The sequence below is a fragment of the Mobula hypostoma genome, chromosome 30 (genome assembly GCF_963921235.1).
Source record: "Mobula hypostoma chromosome 30, sMobHyp1.1, whole genome shotgun sequence".
In the NCBI taxonomy this organism is placed as follows: domain Eukaryota; kingdom Metazoa; phylum Chordata; class Chondrichthyes; order Myliobatiformes; family Myliobatidae; genus Mobula; species Mobula hypostoma.
Window position 1 is genome coordinate 9,526,383 of NC_086126.1, and position 21,419 is coordinate 9,547,801.

General features: G+C 44.2%; 1 protein-coding gene across 4 annotated transcripts; it reads left to right on the top strand.

Moving 5' to 3' along the window:
- The first annotated feature begins 1,641 nt into the window (after positions 1-1,641).
- Positions 1,642-17,009, top strand: LOC134339518 (RNA-binding protein 4-like). Of its 4 annotated transcripts, none has more exons than XR_010016420.1 (4): positions 1,642-1,854; positions 6,610-6,916; positions 7,959-8,055; positions 16,615-17,008. XR_010016420.1 is itself a non-coding variant. In XM_063036111.1 (4 exons), exons 1-3 carry the CDS (start codon positions 1,750-1,752, stop codon positions 15,790-15,792), a joined length of 987 nt encoding a protein of 328 aa, XP_062892181.1. In that variant the 5' UTR covers positions 1,642-1,749; the 3' UTR covers positions 15,793-15,799; positions 16,615-17,008. The 4 variants fall into 4 exon arrangements, 3 of the variants coding, with proteins under 3 accessions (XP_062892181.1, XP_062892180.1, XP_062892183.1); XM_063036111.1 differs by lacking the exon at positions 7,959-8,055 and adding an exon at positions 15,218-15,799; XM_063036110.1 differs by lacking the exon at positions 7,959-8,055 and having other exon boundaries at positions 15,218-17,009.
- Positions 17,010-21,419: the final 4,410 nt, after the last annotated feature.

The following is a 21,419-nucleotide window of genomic DNA, read 5'->3' on the forward strand; positions in this document are numbered from 1 at the left end:
TCAAGGTCCAGCTGTATATAGAACATCTCCTCTGTACCTACTTCCAAGCACCTTAAAACTATGCCCCCTCGTGTTAGCCATTTCAGCCCCGGAACCAAGCCTGTGACTATCTACACAATCAATGCCTTTCATCATTTTATACACCTCTATCAGGTCACCTCTCATCCTCCATTGCTCCAAGGAGAAAAGGCCAAGTTCACTCAACCTAAGGCACGCTCTCCAATCCAGGCAACATCCTCGCAAATCTCCTCCACACTCTTTCTATAGTATCCACATCATTCCAGTAGTGAGATGACCAGAACTCCAAGTGGGGTCTGATCAAGGTCTTGTATAGCTGTATACCTACACCTAAAGGACAAGGGGCACTCCTTTGATGATAACAATGTGCATATTTTGGACAGGGAGGGCAGGTGGTTTGAAAGAGGGCGGGTTAAAGAAGCCACCTTTGTCAAACTTGGAAACCCATCCCTGAACACCATGTACTTACAATGCAGTCCTAACATCTCCACCCCGGCGTCTCAATAAACAATAGGTGCAGGAGTAGGCCATTCAGCCCTTCGAGCCAGCACCACCATTCACTGTGATCATGGCTGATCATCCACAATCTGTACCCTTTTCTTGCCTTCTCCCCATATCCCTTCACTCCGCTATCTTTAAGAGCTCTATCTAACTCTTTCTTGAAAGCATCCAGAGAATTGGCCTCCACTGCCTTCTGAGGCAGAGCATTCCACAGAACCACGACTCTCTGTGTGAAAAAGTTTTTCCCCAACTCCTTTCTAAATTGTCTACCCCTTATTCTTAAACTGTGGCCTCTGGTTCTGGACTCGCCCAACATCAGGAACATGTTTCCTGCCTCTAGCGTGTCCAATCCCTTAATAATCTTCTATGTTTCAATCAGATCCCCTCTCATCCTTCTAAATTTCGGTGTATACAAGCCCAGTCACTCCAAACTTTCAACATATGACATTCCTGCCATCCCTGGAATTAACCCAGTGAACCTACGATGCACTCCCTCAATAGCAAGAATGTCCTTCCTCAAATTTTGTCTCCACAACAGTTCATACCTCCATTCATTAACTCTACGACTCTTAATGACCCTCATATGGTTATTATACTGTTAAACAACTCTTAGAGTCTATAAGCCAGAAAACTTCACACCATGGATCAGAACTGAAGAAGCCTCTGGGATGAGTAGCCGAATGTCTTCTAGACAACACAGCAAGTCCAATTGCCTATAGCTGGATATGAATCTTGGCTTCCATCAAAGTTTATGAGAATTTGTTCTGTGCAGTTCGGTTACAAAATTCATTTCCTAAATTATAAGGATAGGAGAATAGTAATGCTAGCAGTGTCTATAAAACACCAGATAAATAAGAGAACCGATTTTTGTCCCATCGCAAAAGATTTCGCCGACATCAGAAATTTAAAGGTGCAAATCCGGCCAAGGAAAACGGGCGGGAGTAGAATCTGAATTGGCAGCGGGACTGACCAATCGGATACTAGACAAGCAAGGGGGTGGCGCGACTGTTCAGTGAGTGAGCGTGGAGCGGTCCAATCAGAACGAGGAGAGGTGAGCGGGACGATCCAATCGCAGGGCGGTGGATGGGCGGAACGTTTGATTCCCTTTAATTGCGTGCTGTCGCCATCTTGTGAAAAGTCGTTGGGAGCGACTGGAGGAATAAACGTAAAGGTGTCTTAAAATTAAATCCTCAGCATTCTCGCGTTGTTCATTCTTTTTTTTTTAAAAAAATGGTAAAAATCTTTATCGGGAATCTGCCTCGTATAGCGACGAAAGAAGAGATCAAGGAGCTGTTCGAAAAGTACGGCAAATTGACCGAGTGCGATATCATCAAGGTGAGGTGGTGCCAGGGGGATGAAATAAATAAGCCAGTTTACAAGATATTGATATTTTATTCCCGGCTGGTGGGTTTCAGGCAGAAAACCGGGAGGCTTTTTTAAAAAAAATCCCATCTGAAGTAACGTCAAGGGGAACAGAATTGCGGAGGGCCCACTGTGATGGTGGAAGTGTTGCATTAAAATCATTCCCCCGGCTGCTCCAGTGGTCCATAGGACATCCCAACCAGAAGGTGATGGATCCACCAGATCTATTGAGAAGGTTTCCATGTACTGTTACCCTCTTAGAGAAAGATAAATAAATATCTGAAATGTAGATGTGAAAAGGTATAAGCGCAAGGAGTTGTCTATTTCAATGTGTTTGGATTTGGGCTTCACAGAGGGAATGGCCCTGGGGGGGGGGGGGGGAATACTCCTCCCCTGTGCCTTCAGAATTAAAATGCAGCATATTGGAAGAGAATCTCTTGGAAAAAATGTGACATGGATGGTATTGGGATGTATTGGCTTAAAAGGAAAATTGTATCATTTTTCTAGACCATTACGTAGTTTTGAAGTTCACTGACTAGTCAGGCTCTTGGCTTGAGTTTCATCTCATAGAGGTGTAGTTGTTACAGGGTTTAAAGGGTGGAAGGTACATTTATTATCGAAGTATGTATGCAGTACACGACTCCTGAGGTTTTCCTTCTCCAGATAGACGTGAAACAAAGAAAACTGTGGAAGTCTTTCAAACCCTCCCTCCGCCCCCACACAAAAAAACATACAAACCACCTCTCATTTAAATCGTGATGTCACCAGGAGCATCAACCTTGAGATTTGTCTGCTAATAGGCAGCCACAAAACAAGAAACCTGAAAGAACCCAATTTTTTAAAAAAAAGACCAGCACCCAATGCATAAAAAGGGGGAAAAAAACACAAATCATGCAAGTGATAAAGCGAGCAACAGCATTCTGAACCAAATTGAGTCCATAAACCCAGTGATTGGCGATGGTTGCTGCAGTTATCTTGTCTGTTAATCACCTGGAATCTCTAATGGGCTTGAGCACTTTGTTGGAAGTTAAGGTGTTTTCTGAGACCCTGGCTTCTAATGGTGTGTTCCCAGGGGTGTGCTCTCGCTGTCTTAAATTGTAAGTTTGTAATGTCCATGGAAACACATTGGTGTACAGAAACTTAGCACAAGTGGTTGATGTCTTGTTTTGAGCAAATAATTCTGATCATGTACATTTGCTCCTTTACAAAGTAAAATTTATTGATGTACATACATGTCACCACATACAACCCTGAGATTCTTTTTCTGCAGGCACACTCAGCAAATCTATAGAGTAGTAACTGTAAACAGGATCAATGCAAAAGCATAGAAGGCGGCAAACTATGCAAATGTAAATCAATAGTAATAAATAAGAGAGCAGGTAACAAGATAAAGGGTCTTTAAAGTGAGATCATTGGTTATGCGAACATCTCAATAGGTGAGTGTAGTTATCCTCTTTTGTTCAAGAGCCTGATGGCTGAGGGGTAGTAACTGTTCCTGAACCTGGTGGTGCGAGTCCTGAGGCTCCTGTATCTTCTACTTGATGGCAGCAGCGAGAAGAGAGCATGGCCTGGGTGGTGGGGGTCTCTGATGATGGATACTGCTTTCTTATGACAGCGTTTCATGTAGATGTGCTCAATGATTGGGAGGGCTTTACCTGTGGTGGACTGGGCCGAATCCACTACCTTTTGCAAGATTTTCCATTCAAAGGCATTGGTGTAATGAACTGATATCTTATTAGTGCCTTTTCTGTACTTAGGGTAGCAAGCAAAATCTTTTGAGTGTTGATCACTAATTCAAATCTAACTACATTTATTAGCAAAGTAGGTATGCAGTTTATAACCCTGAGATTCACCTTCCCACAGACAGCCGCGAAACAAAATCGTGGGACCCATTCAAAGAAAAACATCAAACACTCAATGTGTCAAACAAAAAAGAAATCACGCAAACAGCAGAAACTGAGCGAATAACACACAGAAAACATCAAACTGCAGAGCCTTTAAACTGTCTAGGAACATTAATTCCACATTGTAATAACTGTTTTAAAAGCTTATTTTAAATATTTTGTTTATGGCCCTTCATTTCTGATCCCTCCTCTCTACTGGAAATGGTCTGTTTCTGTCTACCTCATATTTTCATCATTACAGCTCTATAATCTTTATCGTTTGCAGGTCAATGTGAGTGTTAGTTTACTTTGTCAACATTCTATATGACTTTATAACATCCAGATTAAAGAGGGTGACCATCTATTATTTTCGGAACTGAATGCGTATTTTGCATCAGTCTTCACAGTGGAAGACATCTGCAGTATACTGGACATTCATGAGTGTCAGGGAAGTGAAGTATGTGCAGTGAAAATTATGACTGAGAAGGTGCTCAGGAAGCTTAATGGTCTGAGGATGGATAAATCTCCTGGACCTGATGGAATGCACCCTTGAGTCCTGAAGGAAGTAGCTGGAGAGATTGCAGAGGCATTAACAATGATTTTTCAAGAATAGATTCTGGCATTGTACCGGATGGCTGGAAAATTGCAAAAGTTACTCTGCTATTTAAGAAGGGTGGGAGGCAGCAGAAAGGAAACTATAGACCTGTTAGCCTGACATCAGTGGTTGGGAAGTTGTTGAAATTGATTGTTAGGGATGAGATTACGGAATACCTGGAGGTACAAGATAGGCTAAAGCCAGCATGGTTTCCTGAAAGGAAAATCCTGCCTGACAAACCTACTGCAATTCCTTGAGGAAATTACAAGCAGGGTAGGCAAAGGAGATGCAGTAGATGTGGTATATTTGGATTTTCAGAAGGCCTTTGCCACATGTGAGACTGCTTAGCAAGATAATTGCCCATGGAATTACTAGCATGGGTAGAGCACTGGCTGGTCAGTAGAAAACAGAGTGGGAATAAAGGGATCCCATTCTGACTGGCTGCCGGTTACCAGTGGAGTTCCACAGGGGCCGGTGTTGGGACAGCTGCTTTTTACGATGTATGCCAGTGATTTGGACTACGGTATTAAGGGATTTGTGGCTAAATTTGCCGATGATAACAAAGATAGGTGGAGGAGCGGGTAGTGTTGAGGAAACAGAGAGCCTGCAGAGAGATTTAGATAGTTTAGGGGAATGGGCAAAGAAGTTGCAGATGAAATACAATGTTGGAAAGTGTGTGGTCATGCACTTTGGTGGAAGAAATAAACGGGCAGGCTATTATTTAGATGGGGAGAGAATTCAAAATGCAGAGATGCAAAGGGACTTGGGAGTCCTTGTGCAAGATACCCTGAAGGTTAACCTCCGGGTTGATTCGGTGGTGAAGAAGGCGAATGCAATGTTGGCATTCATTTGTAGAGGTATAGAATATAAGAGCAGGGATGTGATGCTGAGGCTCTGTAAGGCACTTGTGAGACCACACTGTGTGCAGTTCTGGACTCCTTATTTTAGAAAGGATATACTGACATTGGAGAGGGTTCAGAGAAGATTCACAAGAATGATTCCAGGAATGAAAGGGTTACCGTATGAGGAATGTCTGGCAGCTCTTGGGCTGTATTCCCTGGAGTTCAGGAGAATGAGGTGGGGATCTGATAGAAACATTCCGAATGTTAAAAGACCTGAATGGATTAGATATGGCAAAGTTATTTGCCATGGTAGGGGATTCTAGTTCAAGACGGCATGACTTCAGGATTGAAGGACGTCCATTTAGAACAGAGATGCAGAGAAATTACTTTAGAGGGTGGTAAATCTGTGGAATTTGTTGTCACGGGCGACTGTGGAGGCCAGGTCATTGGGTTTATTTAAGGCAGAGATAGATAGATTCTTGATTAGCCAGGGCATCAAAGGGTATGGGGAGAAGGCAGGGGAGTGGGGATGACTGGAAGAATTGGATCAGCCCATGATTGAATTGTGGCACAGACTCGATGGGCTAAATGGCCGCCTTCTGCTCGTATATCTTATGGTCTTATGAACTAGAATATAAAAGCAAGGATGTAATGTTGAGACTTTATAGAAGCACTGGTGAGGCCTCACTTGGAGTATTGTGAGCAGGTTTGCGTCCCTTATTTAAGGAAGGATGTGCAGACACTGGAGAGGATTCAAAGGAAGTTCACGAAAATGATTCCAGGATTGAACGGTTTGTCAAATAAAGAGCTTTTGATGGCTTTGGACCTGTATTCACTGGAATTCAGAAGAATGAGGGATGACCTCATTGAAACCTATTGAATGGTGAAAGGCCTTGATAGAGTGGATGTGGAGAGGATGTTTCCTATGACAGGAGAGTTTAGGACTAGAGGACGCAGAATAGAGGGGCATCCTTTTAGAATGGTGATGGGGAGGAATTTCTTTAGCCAGAGAGTGGTGAATCTGTGGGGCTCGTGGGCACAGGCAGCTATGGAGGCCTAGTCATTGGGTATATTTAAGGCAGAGATTGAGAGATTCTTGATTGGTCAGGGCGTGAAGGGATACGGGGAGAAGGCTTAGAGGGAAAATGGATCAGCCATGATGAAATGGCAGAGCAGACTCGATGGGCCAAATGGCCTAATTGTACTCCTGTATCTTGTGGTCTTTTAATAGTGGGGTTGAAATTTGCAGTTTTGAGAAACAAACCTAAAACGAAGCGAGTGGATATTGGCATTTGAACATAATCTGTGGTCAAAGACTAAGTCGGGGAATCTAATCGCCTGCCTTCATTCAGGGTTGCTTGGGCTAGAGAAGCTGAAAAAGTAAAAACTGTTATTTCCTTTCAATTAGAATTATGGCTTTGTGCACATGGAGGACAAAGAGGCGGCAGATGAGGCGATCAAGAACCTGCACCATCACAAGCTCCATGGGCTTCCCATCAACGTGGAGGCCAGCAAGAGCAAAGTGAAGACCTCGACCAAGCTGCACATCAGCAACATCAGTAGTGAATGCACTAACCAGGAGCTGCGGGCCAGGTTTGAGGAGTATGGACCTGTCATTGAGTGTGACATTGTCAAGGACTACGCCTTTGTGCACATGGAGAGGGAGGAGGATGCCATGGAAGCCATCCGAGGGTTTGATGGCACTGAGTTTAAAGGTGAAAGAGCTTGGGGGGGATTAGGGGTGCCGTGCTGACCTTATCTGCAAGATTCCAATTACACCTGTAGCTCTCCCTGTAAATTATGGTTGAAGGGAAAAAAAACATCGTCAGCCATTCCCTCCTAATTTTCCTTTAAAGAATTAGAATTGTCTTTTGAGGAGGCGAAGAAGGGAACATCTTGGAGTTTTCCAAGCGAATAGTTCACTGTTGCACAGCTGACCAGTGTAGTATTGAACACTCCTAACGTTCTTTCATAGAAACAAAAGCAAGATCGGCCCTAATCATCCCACGCCTAATTGTCCATGACAAGCTGGCGTGAATTGTTGGCTTTGTGCTACTGAGGCCCACTTGGTGAAGTTTTTTCTTTTGGGTTTGGGCGCAGGTGGCAGTGAAGAAACAGCAGTTATATTTTTCATCTGGGGCCATGTGTGTCTGGAAGGGGGCAGCCTCCCATGGTAGTGTTTCCTTAACCCACCGCCTCTGTCCGTCTCAGCAGTGGGCGTTGTGTGTTTGCAGTGTGCTGTTGGAGTAATCTAGGAGGATAAGCAAAGTGACCGAACAGCATAATCTTGGTCCAAATTCCTAATCTGGATTAACCTAGTTTAGGTGGGTTTAGCTGGTCCTGATTTTGTGATTATCGGTAAATTTGGGAAATCCTTGAATCCCAAATTTTAATAGATTAGTCAAACTTCCATGCCATGGTCACAGGAGAGGACTGGCCACTTATCCATAGTAGTAACTGGCAGATCTGGAATTAATTCCTGGCCTTCAGGAGACACAGGGAGAATTCGTGACTTATTCTGTGGAATGTGAGGTTCCTAAACCTTTTGTCCTAGATGTGAATTAACTAGTGTTTAAATAAATGTACGTTGATTATAGAATTGACTTTTAATTTCAGTTTCTTTTCTATTGGGAAAGCTGGGTGGAGGGAGGAAAAATACCATTTAGAATTCCCAGTGTCTAATCTCTGGTGGCTTGTGACAGAAGAGACCAACTCTGTGCCCACGTAGCTTGAACAGCTTTGTGTTGCCCTATGCAGTCAAAATCCCTTGACACCCGTCATCTAGACTACAAGTGAAAAGTGCCTGCTTGAGCAAGATGCTGCACTCTAGTAGGACCTGGCACAGGAAAACAAGGTAGGTGACATTCAAATTGCTGGCCAATAGCCAGGAACGTGAACGTTTGTAGTATGTGGAGATAACTGGGCTAGGGAGTCTTTGTTTAATATGGCAACCTCAGCAGGTTTTTTTGGTAACAAGAATTCATGTCATTACGCATTAATAACAATGTAAGTGTTGTGGTTGCATTACTGTCGTTACTTTTACACAAGTTCATGGACCGCTTGCCAGGTCTTGTTTTTATTTGGCTCTTGTTATGTCCTCGGTTGTATCCAGTTTTCTGTCCCCCCACGAGAGTTGGCTCGAAGTGTTCTCCTGGGTGCAGAATGGGACTGCTGTTTTCATTTATGACTGTAACATCTGTACACTTAAAAGGGCTGACTTCACAATCTAGTGCTTCCAGGAATGGAGCATCCAAGATTCCATCATTTCCCCAGCCCAAATCTTTAGGTAGTTCGCACCCCCGAAGATCTAATCCCATCGACCCGCACTGGGAGTGTAGCCCTGCCATCTCAGTACTCTGTGCAACTTTAAGTGATTTTTCTTCATATACACAAATGCCATCTGGTTCCTTGTGCTTGCTCCAGTATGCATGGCTCATCTACTCCCAACACTCAATTCCTTCTCTGTTCCCTTAATTCCCCAGAATTCCAAAAAAAAAATTCCATTACCGTTTGCAAGAAGATGTCCTGATTTTATATGTGACTGGCCCCTTATAACTATGTTCCCTTGTTGTGGATTAGTGAAAATAGTCATTAAAAAAAAAGTCTGAGTGAAGAAGTTCCCCTCGTATTCCCCTTAAACTTTTCACCTTTCACCCTTAACCCATGACCTCTGGTTGTAGACCCACCTAACGTCATTGGAAAAAGCGTGCTTGTATTTACCCTATCTTTACTCCTCATGATTTTGCATACCTCTGTCAAATCTCCCCTCAATCTTCTACATTCTACGGAATGAAGTCCTAACCTTTCCTTATAACGCAGCTCTTCCAGTCCTGGCAACATTCTTGTAAAATTTCCCTGTACTCTTTCAACCTTATTTATATCTTTGCTGTAGGTAGGTGACCAGATCTGCACATGATACCCCAGATTAGGCCTCACCAACGTCTTATACAACTTTAACATCCCATCTCCTGTACTTGTTATTTTGATTTACGAAGGCCAAGGTAGCCAAAGCTTTCTTTATGAACCACTCTGCCTGTGCTGCCACTTTCAAGGAATTATGGACCTGTATTCCTTTGATCTACCACATTCCTCAGTGCCTCCTGTTCACTGTGTAAGTTCTACCAAGTGTAACACCTCGCACTCGTCTGCATTAAATTCCATCTGCCATTTTTCTGCCCACTTTTTTTCAGTTGGTCTAGATTCCACTACAAGCTCTGACAGTCTTTTTTTGCTGTCCACTACACCCACCCCCAATCTTGGTGTCATCCGCATATTTACTGATCCAGTTAACCACATTATCACCCAGGTGATTGATACAGATGACAAACCACAATGGACCCAGCACTGATCCTGCAGCACTCCACTAGTCACAGGTCTCCAGTCCGAGAGGCAACCATCTACCCCGACTCTCTGGCTTCCCCCACAAAGCCAATGTCTAATCCAATTTGCTACGTCATCTTAAATGCGAACGACTGAACCTTCTTGACCAACCTCCCATGCAGGAGTTTGTCAGATGCCTTGCTAAAATCCATGTAGATAACATCCACTGCCTTCCCTTCATCACTGTAACTTCCTCACAACTCTGTAAAACTCTACCACGCACGAAACCATGCTGACTATCCCCACTGCCATGTCTATCTAAGTACTCATATATCCAGTCCCTTAAAATACCTTCCAACAAAAAGCTTCTAGTGCTCTCTCAGCGTACATGACAAATAGACTCTTCTCGGGCTTCCAGCCTGTACCCAGCCGGCCGCCTGAGAAAGTTTATCCACTTTCCAATAACTTTCCCACCTCTGATGTCAGGTTTGCTGGCCTATAATTTCCAGGTTTATTTTTAGAGCCTTTCTTAAACAGCGGAACATCATTGGCTTATCCTCCAATCCTCTGTACCTCATCTGTTTCGCGAAGCATGATTTAAATATCTCTGTTAGGGGCCCCTGCAATTTCTGGACTTGCCTCCCACAGGGTCTGAGTGAACACCCTGTCAGGCCCTGGGGATTTATCCACCCTAATTTACCTCAAGGCATCAAACACTTCCTCCTCTGTAATCTGTACGGGGTCCATGACCTCGATGCTGCCATGGTTCACTTCTATAGACTGTCTTTCTCCCGGGTAAATACGGATGCAAAATACCCATTTAAGATCTCCTCTATCTTGTTTGGCTGCATAGATTACCATTCTGATTCCAGAGGAACAATTTTGTCCCTTGAAATATTTTCTGCTCTTGTTATATCTGTAGAACACCTTGGGATTCTCCTTCACCTTCTCTGGTAGACCCCATTTAAGCCCTTCTGATTTCTTAAGTGTTTTCTTGCATTTCTTATACTCCATGAGGATTCATCTGTTCCAACTTGCCTACAACTGCTATGTACTCTATTTTTTCTGAAAAGAAAGAAGGCCCTCAATATCTCTTGAAAACCAAGGTTCCCTAAACCTGTTATCGTTTACTTTTTTATTCTAACAGGCACATATAAGCTTTGTACTCTCAAAATTTCACTTTTGAAGGCTTCCCAGTTACCAAGTATACCTTTGCCAGTAAACAGCCTGTCCCAATCCATACTTGCCAGATCATTTCTGATAACATCCAAGTTGGGCTTTCTCCAATTTAGAATCTCGACCTGTGGACCAGACCGATCTTTTTACATATTTACTTTGAAGCTGATGGCGTTATGATCATGAGATGCAAAGTGTTCCCCTTCTGTCAACTGCCCTGTCTCATTCCCTGACAGGAGAGCAAGTATCACACAGCCTCTTGTTGAGACTTCTATGTACTGATTAAGGGAACTTTCCTGAACACTGTAGACAAACTCTGTCCCGTCTAGTCCTTTTACAGTATGCGAGTCCTAGTCAATATGTGGAAAGTTTAAAATCTCCTACTATAACAACCTTGTGTTTCTTGTAGCAGTCTGTGATCGCTCTGTAAATTTGTTCCTCTAAGTCCCTTAGACTGTTTGGTGATCTATAAACGTGGTCATTCTTTTCTTATTCCTCAGTTCCACTCATAAAGCCTTGCCATACGAGTTCTCCAGTCTATCCTGACTGAGCACTGCAATGATATTTTCCTTAACTAGTATGCCATCCCTCCTTCTGTCTAAAACAACGGAACCCTGGAATAGTGAGCTGCCAGTCCTGCCCCTCCTGCAATCAAGTCTCACTAAGGGCTACAATATCATAATTCCATGTGTTGATCCATGTCCTGAGCTCATCAGTCTTTCGTACAATATTTCTTGCATTGAAATATATGCAGCTCAGGACATTGGTCACACCATGCTCACCCTTTTGATTCCTTACTTTGTCTGAGGTCTTAACTACATCTGTCTCCATAACCTCTCCACTAACTGTTCTTGCACTGTAGTTCCTGTCACCCTGCAACTCTAGTTTAACCACCCACCCCACTGCCTCCAGTTCAGGTTCAAACCTTCGCAACATCTCAACAGCAATCCTGTTACGCCCTCATGGCATCTCACTTATTTCAATGAGATCACTTTTCGTTCTTCTAAGCTCCAGAAGGAATGCAGATCCAACCTGATTAGTCCGTCTTGATGGCTCAAAAATCCCATCCCAGGGACTAGTGTGGTGAATCTCCACTGGATTGCATCCAATGCCCCTCTGAGATTTCTGAGGTAAGGGTTGCTCTCTTCCAGGGGTGGCCTTGAATGATTGTTACAAAAGCAACCCCTTTCCATGTGCCATCTGCCTTAGGTACTTGCTGTCCCTGTTTGCTAACATTTTGTGATTTGTCCACAAGAACACCTAGATCTCACTGTCCTTTATTTATTTGCAATGTGTTTCTATTTGCATAATAAACTGCCTTTTGAATCATTGACAGAGGTGTATGACCTCGTGCTTTGCTGCATTCAACACCATTTGCCAAATCTTCACTATATCATGTGGTAGAGCCACAATATCCTCGTCACTACATGAACCGATCCTTGGCACGTTCCACTAGTTAAGTCTTTCTGACCTGAATCAGCTAATTCCAGCTCTCCGTCTCCTTTGTGATAACAGGTTTTCAATCCATGCTAACACACATGGTTAATTACAAAGAGTCCTTCACTCGTGCACTTGCTTCTTCAAGGTTTTGGAGCTTTGAGTAAGGATTGAAAAGCAGCAGCATATTAGGACCACATGCAAAATGCTGGATGAACTCATCAAGTTGGGCAGCATGTATGGAGGACAGTAAACGGTCAATACTTTCGGGCCAAGACGGAAGATTGACTCCCCCCCCCCCCCCACCCAAACAAGTCTTTCCACACCAGAAGTCATAATAGTTATCTTAGGGTTGGAAGATGGTCTCGGGTCCTTGAACATTATGGTTATTCAAGGGTATCCAGTGGTGAGTGAATAGGTCAAGGTATGGCTCCCTTGTGCCTTGCAAGACTGCTTCCAGTCAAATATCTCCTCCACCACTCACAGCTAAATTAGGCCAAAAATGTGATACCTTGGCACGATGAGCGTTGGATGACTGGTGTGTAGGGAACACCAGGGTCGGCACGGTAGCGTAGTGGTTACCACAACGCTTCACAGTACAGGCGACCCAGGTTCAATTCCTGCTGCTGCCTGTGAAGAGTGTGTAAGTTCTCGCTGTGACCGTGTGGGTCTCCTCCGGGTGCTCCGGTTTCCTTCGGCATTCCAGAGATGTACCGGTTGGTAGGTTAATTGGTCATTGTAAATTGTCCTGTGATTAGGGTAGAGTGAAACTGGGGGACTGTGGGGATTCCGCACTGTATCTCAGTAAATAAATAAGCTGAAATAAACTGCTTCTACAAAGGGGTGGCAATCTTGAGGAATTAATGTGTAGGGGAGCAGGGCGAAAGGAAGGAAGTGTTAGGTTTAGTCAACTTATGAGAACCTTGTGTCTCATTCCACTTCACTCTGCTGCTATCACATGTATAGTATTTCCTGAATGAGACTTGTTTTGATTCTGTTGGTTAAGAACAAAATTCTATTTTCAGTTGCATCAATAACTGTTTCAATTTTGTTTCCGTCTATCATTTTGTAACTTTTCAAGTTCCGTTTCCTTATCGTTTTACCTTGTGGGTTAGAACGAGAGCAGCAACGTTGTAAGATGAAGATTGCAATAGCAAAAAAAGTAACACTTGCAACTGTGTTTGCTGTGTGATTCTTCTTCATCTCAGTATCCCTTCCACACGGGTACCTCATTCGACTCGGTGTTTTACTGATACTAAAACATGGGGAAGACTGATCTTGCAATGGATCCTGAAGAAGGCTGGAAACCTCTTCCCGGTGTTCAGTACAATGTCATTTTGGCCAGTTTTAAAATTCTATCTGTATGTATTTTGCCTGCTTTGTGCAGATGGTAATCTTTGTGAATTGCTTAACCAGTTTTGAAGTTACATATTGAAAATGTGCTACAAAATTTGGAAGGAGCCTGTTACTAACAATTTGGTGGCTTTTCCATCCTTTGAGACTTCTTTTTTGCTAGCAAATCTTCAGTCATATAAGAATCATTTAGACAGCTGCCACCGTTTTTTTTTTGGCGTGGCTTCCAAGAATGTAATAAGGGAATGTTTTATTTTCTTTTGCCAAACCCCAGCTCATATCTTTCTGCCTTTTCAACACCTGGTTATTATGTCTAAGCAATGTTCTCTGTCCTGAAAATCCATTGACTGGGGTAGCTGAATCTTACACTGAAGATCCTGGGGGAATAAAATGTTCTGTCCTCAGAATATCGGTTTACAGAGATTTGATTCTTGACTGGGGTCATGTTGCTCATGCACCCCCCCCCCCCAATGCTAATATCTTGTGGGTTCCACCGCTTTTTGATTTTTTTTTCCTTTAAGGGGAGCGTCATGATTAGCAATGTACAGTGGCCAATTTGATGTTTTGACTCTTTATAATTTGTTGGAGGATTCTCCATGGGAATACTGAAGGGCAGCGTGGGCCTTGTTGATTCACAAGTTATTGGTTTGATGAGCAGAGTTTGTTGGGGGTGGGGGAGTTCAATGTTGTATCAGTAAATTTGTTTACGCTGACACTGGCTTTCTAGTGAATTTTCTTTTAAGTCCAGAACGAGGGGTCACAGTTTGAGGATAAAGGGGAAGCCTTTTAGGACTGAGATGAGGAAAAACTTCTTCACACAGAGAGTGGTGAATCTGTGGAATTCTCTGCCACAGGAAACAGTTGAGGCCAGTTCTTTGGCTATATTTAAGAGGGAGTTAGATATGGCCCTTGTGGCTAAAGGGATCAGGGGGTATGGAGAGAAGGCATGAACAGGGTTCTGAGTTGGATGATCAGCCATGATCATACTGAATGGCGATGCAGGCTCGAAGGGCCAAATGGCCTACTCCTGCACCTATTTTCTATGTTTCTGTGTCCGTCACTAGGTTAGTTGAGAATAGCAAGAAATGAGTGTCTTTAAACTCAGTGATAGAATTGGGGGAGGGTGGAAGAGGGGAAAATGAAGGAAGGTCATTCTTGTAATCTCCCTAAGGATCTGTCAGCTTTACCTCTCCTCTTCAGCCAGGCCAGTATGTGTTGCCATTATTGGAATGTGATCCTCAGTTCTTCGTGGAACTAAGGAGAAAGGGAGAATTCTATGAATACTGCATCTCAAGAAAGCACTCAGTCATCTAAAAGTTTTATCCACTGCCGTAGCTTTGATTGGGATGTTCTGCCTGATTAACATCTCTGAATATAGGAAGTGTAGCTATGATTAAATTCATTGGAGGTAGAGATTAGTTAATTTTATCAAAAAAAAGCTATTTTCCTGTTTGTCTTTTTACAGTGTGTCACATTGTGCTGAGTACTAATATTTCAGAGCTGTCATTGAAATCTTCAGTCAGTTCGATCAAGCAAGTAGTGTTCCTTTTTCACCCTTCACAGTCCCACTTCCCCCAACTGAGCAAAGGTGATCACTTGACTCCCTAAAGACACCGTAACTGTCTTTGGTAGTAGTTATAATTAATTTGGTCCTGCCCAGCTTTGCATATGGTTTCAACATAACCACAGCAAGATGTTATTGAGCAAACTCTTCCGTCTTGTTTTTAAAGGCAGACGGATCCATGTCCAGCTGTCGAGAAGTCGGCTCCGGACACAACCAGGGATGGGCGACAAAAACGGCTGTTTTCGGTGTGGTAAAGAGGGCCACTGGTCTAAAGAATGCCCCAAAGATCGCGGTGGTTTCGAAGGCGGATTCCCTTGCAACTATCCCCAACCTTACCCAGTGCGGCCCATGTCAGCGTACGGAGAGCGCCCGGTGTACGACGAGCGGTATGGGATGGCCGAGCACTACGAGAGCTATTTGGCACAGCCTTGTGCGCCAATGGGAGATCCCTACTATGATCGCCGGTCAAGTCAGCTTCCACCTATAGGCACCCCAATGAGCGATTGCGTCCCTGGCGGGTTAGACCCCTATGGGAGGCACGCTGTGCCGCCTCCTCGCCCTTCCTATTACAACAGGGATAGGAGCCCTCTGCGTCGGATGCCCATGGCCTCCTCGAGCACTGCATATGGGTTTGAGTACTCTCAAGTCTCTTCAGCAGCCATGTCCACTAGATCTCCGTATGACGTGCCAAGCACAGCGGGGAATGCCTACGTGGACCGAATGCAGTACTCTATGTTCTGATCCAAAGGTGAGGCACCACCCACTTTCCAACTGCAGATGTGTGTCTGACATTGCAGACTTGGCTTATTCAGTGTCTAATGCTCAAGGGACCGGAAGGTTTCCTCGCCTCCTGGTCCACCCCCTTCTCCCAAACCAACCTCGCCCCATCCATATTTTTATTTTCATCCCCCATTTTTGTTCAGTATCTCGGGGTTGCTAATACAGGCCTTGGCACTCTTTGGGCTGTGGAGGGATAGCGGGAGTGTCGGATGGTTGACATAACTGCTTCTAACCACTGCGTCATTCTTCCTTTGAACTGTTGGACGTTTCTGGTGACTTGGCATGACAGTCGGGTTATGATCTCCCGTAGTTGTTGAAACACCTTCTGACCTACATTTCTTCCATGAATTGGGTGGGTGGGGGGCAAAAGGTGTCAATTGGAAGCAGTTGTAGAACTTAACGGTGAAGTCAAAGTCTTCGGGAGAGATGGGATGGAGAATATTGTCCAGCGATGCCCCGTAGCTGCCTCGGTTATTGATCTATAGTTGATTTGTACTACTGTAACCTCAACCAGAAAATGCTTTTGCCAAAATTACCAAGGAACTTAACTGTTTTGATTTTTTTCCCTCTCTGTGTTGCCAAGGACATTTTTTTTATTGTGCATTAATTACTGGATATCTTCAAGTCTGTTTCTCACATGGCTTATGTAGGACAGGGTGAAATGGCTGCCAGTTTTCAAGGGCAGTCAAATCGGGCTGCTGACACAAGGTGAAACCTGTGCCTTTTCATGTGAAAATTTAAAAAAAAAACTGATGTCCATGTGTGCTTCTTTATTTCTTGCAGGAGTGGTAATTATCCCTTGACAAGAGAGTCGGGTTTTCCAAATACACGTGCAAATCTTCGGGTTGTAAGGGATGTGTTCATCGCCCGGATGTAAAGCAAAAGCTGTTTGGTGTGATGCAATACCCCAATATTTTTTATTAAAAAAAGAGTCAATTAAAATGTACTTTTGATTCCTGATCTGAACTTACTTTCTCCATTTTGACAGAGACCAATCTTTCTGTGGCCTGGTCTTGTTCTGCGTGTATTTTCTTACCATTTTGGTAACGTTACTTGTGCTAGTTAGAAGTATATTGCACATCTGTCAGTAGTTTTAAAAAAAAAACTTTTTTTTAGTTATGCGTTTCCTTGTATTAAAAGCTTAACAATAAATACCAGGAATTTCACATTCAGTTTCTGGCTCTGTGTTGCTGTTCATGTTTGATCCTTGTGAATTGTGTGGGATGAGCTGCATCTTCATTGCTTCAGATATCTGAGCACCTATATAAAAGCACCTGCCCTCAGGGACTCTGGGGCCACACACCTTGCCTCCAGTTTGCCTTTAGTGACCTGATCCATTGACTCCCTTTCGAGGAGCGCTGTTGTACGAAGGTGAGGTGCAAGAAGAACACGGTCTGGTTGAATACCTGGTTCAATATCCAGTGAATCCTTGCGTGGACCGCAAACTCGCCACTCTGCCACAGTTTTATTTGAGGTTCAACATAAATAAGCCTAATTGATTCAGGTGGCAGCTCAGTCGAGTAACCATTCCGCTATCTGTTTTTTTTTATGACTGTTAGGTTCTGTGGAGGCCAAGTCATTGGGTATATTTAAGGCAGAGGTTGATAGGTTTTTGATTGGTCAGGGTATGAAGGGATGCGGGCAGAAGGCAGGAGCTTGGGGCTGAGAGGGAAAATAGATGAAATGGCGGAGCAGACTCAATGGGCCAACCGGCCTAACCCTGCTCCTATATCTTATGATTTTATAGTCTCAATCTCAAATACAAGTTTTATCTGGATGAAACAGTAGCGTAGCAGATAGCCTAGTGCTACTGCTGTGCCAGAGACGACCCAGGTTCAATTCCTACTACTGTCCTTAAAGAATTTGTTTGTTCTCCCCATGACTGCTGGGTTTCCTCCGGGTGCTTCGCTTTCCAAATATATTCTAATTTTGGATCTTGTTGATGATCACCGGTGAAGGCTACTAATAATTCGAGGCTATACAAGGAGCATAAATAGTAGTTAGTATTGAAGGAACTATTCATGACTTTTTTTTCTCACTGCCACCTATTGGGCAGAGGAGTTTATTACACCTCTAAATAATTAAACCTCCAATTAATAATCATAGATTGAGTTCCCATGCTTCATGGCTTTTACATATTCCTCTCTGCTTTGCTAAGTTGGTGTTTATCTAAAGAGGTACATGGGTAAATGCAAGCAGGTTTTCTCCGCTGAGGTTGGGTTGCACTACAACCAGAGGTCATGGCTTAATGGAGGAAGGCGAAAAGTTTTAAGGGGAACATGACGGGAAAATTTTTTTTTCCACTCAGAGGGCCGTGAGATTGTGGAATGAGCTGCCAGCACAAATTCATTGTTTTCAATGTTTTTAAGAGAAGTTTGGATGGGTATATGGAAGGCTATGGTCCCGGAGCAGTTCGATGGGAGTAGGACTAGATGGCCTAAAGAGCGCAGTTTCCGATCTGTACTTCTCTATAGCCTAGCCGTCCATTGCAAGTCTGCAAGTTTAGCTGAGCTATTCGCCCCCTGATGTACTTTTGCTTTGCAGCCCTGATCACAGGATCTGCATAAACACAAAAGAGAATCTGAAGATGAAGGTTCTTGGCCCAAAACATTGACTCTTTATTCCTCTCCATAGACGCTGCCTGGCCTGATGATTTCCTCCGGGTGTGTGTGTGTGTGTGTGTGTGTCCCTTGCCCCCACCCTCCCTTTCTCCCCAAGGCCAAATATTATTGTTATGATTCAACAGCCCAAATGCTCTGCATTGCAGACTTAACCTGTAGGTCAACCTGAGAGTTGTCCTGCCATTTTTATTCTTGGAGATACTGCACCACATGTTAGCAGGCCCTTCCCCAATGAGAGAACACTGCCCAATTACATCCATGTGACCTATTCATCTACTAACCGGTACACCTTTAGGAATGTGGGAGGAAACTGAAGCACCCCAGCGGTCATGGGAAGAACATGCAAGATATCGGTGGGATTGAACCTGGATTGCTGGGGCTGTAGTAGCTTTACACCACTGCAACATCCAGATTAAACTTGTATTTGACGTTGAGACCATGAGATATAAGGAGCAGAATTAGGCCATTTGGCTCATCGAGTCTGCTCTGCCATTTCATTGTGGCTGATCCACGATTGAGTACAAATGCAGACAGTGCAAAGAGTTCAATTGCACCACAGAGGTAAAATCAAAAAAGGCCGAAGAACGCAGGGCTGAAGGTGCTGTATTTAAATGCACATAGCCTTTGGAATAAAGTGGGTGAATTTATGGTGCAATTAGATTGGTCGATATGATGTTGTGGGCATCACTAAGTCGTGGCTGAAAGAAGGTCCTAGTTGGGAGCTTAATATCAAAGCATATATTTTGTATCAAAAGGACAGGCAGGAAAGAATAGGCGGTAGTGTGGCTCTGTTGGTAAGAGATGGAATTACATCTTTAGAAAGAGGTGACATAGCACCAGAAAAGGTTGAATCTTTGTAGGCAGAGTTAAGAAACCATTTTCTGTTCAGCGGTTTGATCGAGGCATGACTGTGCAGGTGTGTCAGACTGGCGGGAGAAGTTTAAAAGGATCATTTTTTCTTCAGTGGCTTGATCGAGACACGACTGCAGGCACATGTACGGCAGTGAGTTAAACTGGCGGGAAGAATTTTAGAAGACAGCTTTATAGAGCGGGTGTTGGGAGTAGAGGGAGTCAGAGTAGGAGGGCTTTGGCAATAATGGGTCGAGGCAAGTTAAGCTACTTGTGAGGAATAGGAAGTATGTCTTGAGGTTGGTGTTCTGTACTGGGTGTCGGATGTGGGATGTCCCGGAGACTCCCAGCCTCCAAGATGGCCACATCTGTGCCAGGTGCATTGAGCTGCAGCTCCTTGGGGACCGGGTTAGGGAACTGGAGATGCAGCTTGATGACTTTCGTCTGGTCAGAGAGAGTGAGGAGGTGATAGGTGCTATAAGCAAGTAGTCACACTGGGGCCTTGGGAGACAGATAAGTGGGTAGCAGTCAGGGTAAGAGGCAGATACTAGAGCGTAACCTTGTGGCTGTTCCCCTTAACAATAAGTACTCCTGTTTGGGGGGGGGGGTTACCTACCTGGGGGAAGCAACGATGGCCGTGCCTCTGGCACAGAGTCTGGCCCTGTGGCTCAGAAGGGTAGGGAAAGGAAGAGGATTTCAGCAGTGATAGGGAACTCTGTAGTTAATGGTGATTCTGTGGATGCGGGAAAGAAATGGATGGTAGTTTGCCTCCCAGGTGCCAGGGTCCGGGATGTTTCTGATTGCATCCACAATATCCTGAAGTGGGAAGGTGGACAGCCAAAGGTCGTGGTACAAATTGTTAACAATGACATAGGTAGGAAAAGGGAGGAGGTCCTGAACATAGACTAAAGGGAGTTAGGAAGGAAGTTGAGAAGCAGGACCTCAAAGGTAGTAGTCTCAGGATTACCGCCTGTGCCATGTGACAGTGAGTTTTGGAATTGAGTGAGGTAAATGTGTGGCTGAGGGATTGGAGCAGGCAGCAGGGATTCAGATTTCTGGATCATTGGGACCTCTTTTGGGGCAGGCATGACCTGTGCGAAAAGGACAGGTTGGACATGAATCCGAGGGGGACCAATATCCTGGCAGGGAGGTTTGCTAAGGCTATTGGGGAGAGTTTAAACTAGAATTGCTGGGAGGTGGGAACCAAACTGAAGAGATGGAGAAAGGGTGGTTGGCTCACAAATCGAGAAAGCTTGTAGACAGTGTGAGAGGGAGGATGGGGAGGTGATAGAAAGGAGATATGCTCAGACTGATGGTTTGAGATGTACTATTTTAATGCAAGAAGCATCATGAACAAAGCGGATGAGCTTAGACCATGGATCAGTACTTGGGAGCTATAATGTGGGCATTACAGAGACCTGGATGGTGCAGCGGCAGGAATGGCTACTTCAAGTGCCAGGCTTTAGATGTTTCAGAAAGGACAGGGAGGGAGGCAAAAGAGGTGGGGTGTGGCACTGCTGATCAGAGATAGTGTCAGGGCTGCAGGAGAGGAGGAAGACATGGAGGGATTGTCTACTGAGTCTCTGCGGGTGGAATTAGAAACAGGAATGGGTCAATAACACTACTGGGTGTTGTTTATAGACCACCCAGTGGTAACAGGGTCATCGAGGAGCAGACAGGGAGACAGATTCTGGAAAGATGCAATAATAACAAGGTTGTCGTGGTGGAAGATTTTAATTTCCCCAATATTAATTGGTATCTCCTAGAGCAAGGGGTTTAGATGGGGTGGAATTTGTTAGGTGTGTTCAGGAAGGTTTCCTGACACAATATGTACATAAGCCAACAAGAGGAGAGGCTGTACTTGATCTGGTATTGGGAAATGAACCTGGTCAGGTGTCAGGTCTCTCAGTGAGAAAGCATTTTGGAGATAGTGATCACAGTTCTATCTCCTTTACATTTGGAGAGGGATAGGAGCAGACAAGTTGGGAAAGTGTTTAATTGGAGTAAGGGGAAATAAGAAGCAATCAGGCAGGAACATGGAAGCATAAATTGGGAACAGATGTTCTCATGGAAATGTATGGCAGAAGTGTGGCAAATGTTCAGGGGATAATTGTGTGA

Excerpts from the sequence above, each read along its gene's own strand:
- LOC134339518 (XM_063036110.1), top strand. The coding sequence starts at position 1,750 with ATGGTAAAAATCTTTATCGGGAATCTGCCTCGTATAGCGACGAAAGAA. Across the intron at positions 1,855-6,609 it reads CCGAGTGCGATATCATCAAG|AATTATGGCTTTGTGCACAT; the intron begins GTGAGGTGGTGC and ends CCTTTCAATTAG. Across the intron at positions 6,917-15,217 it reads TGATGGCACTGAGTTTAAAG|GCAGACGGATCCATGTCCAG; the intron begins GTGAAAGAGCTT and ends TTGTTTTTAAAG.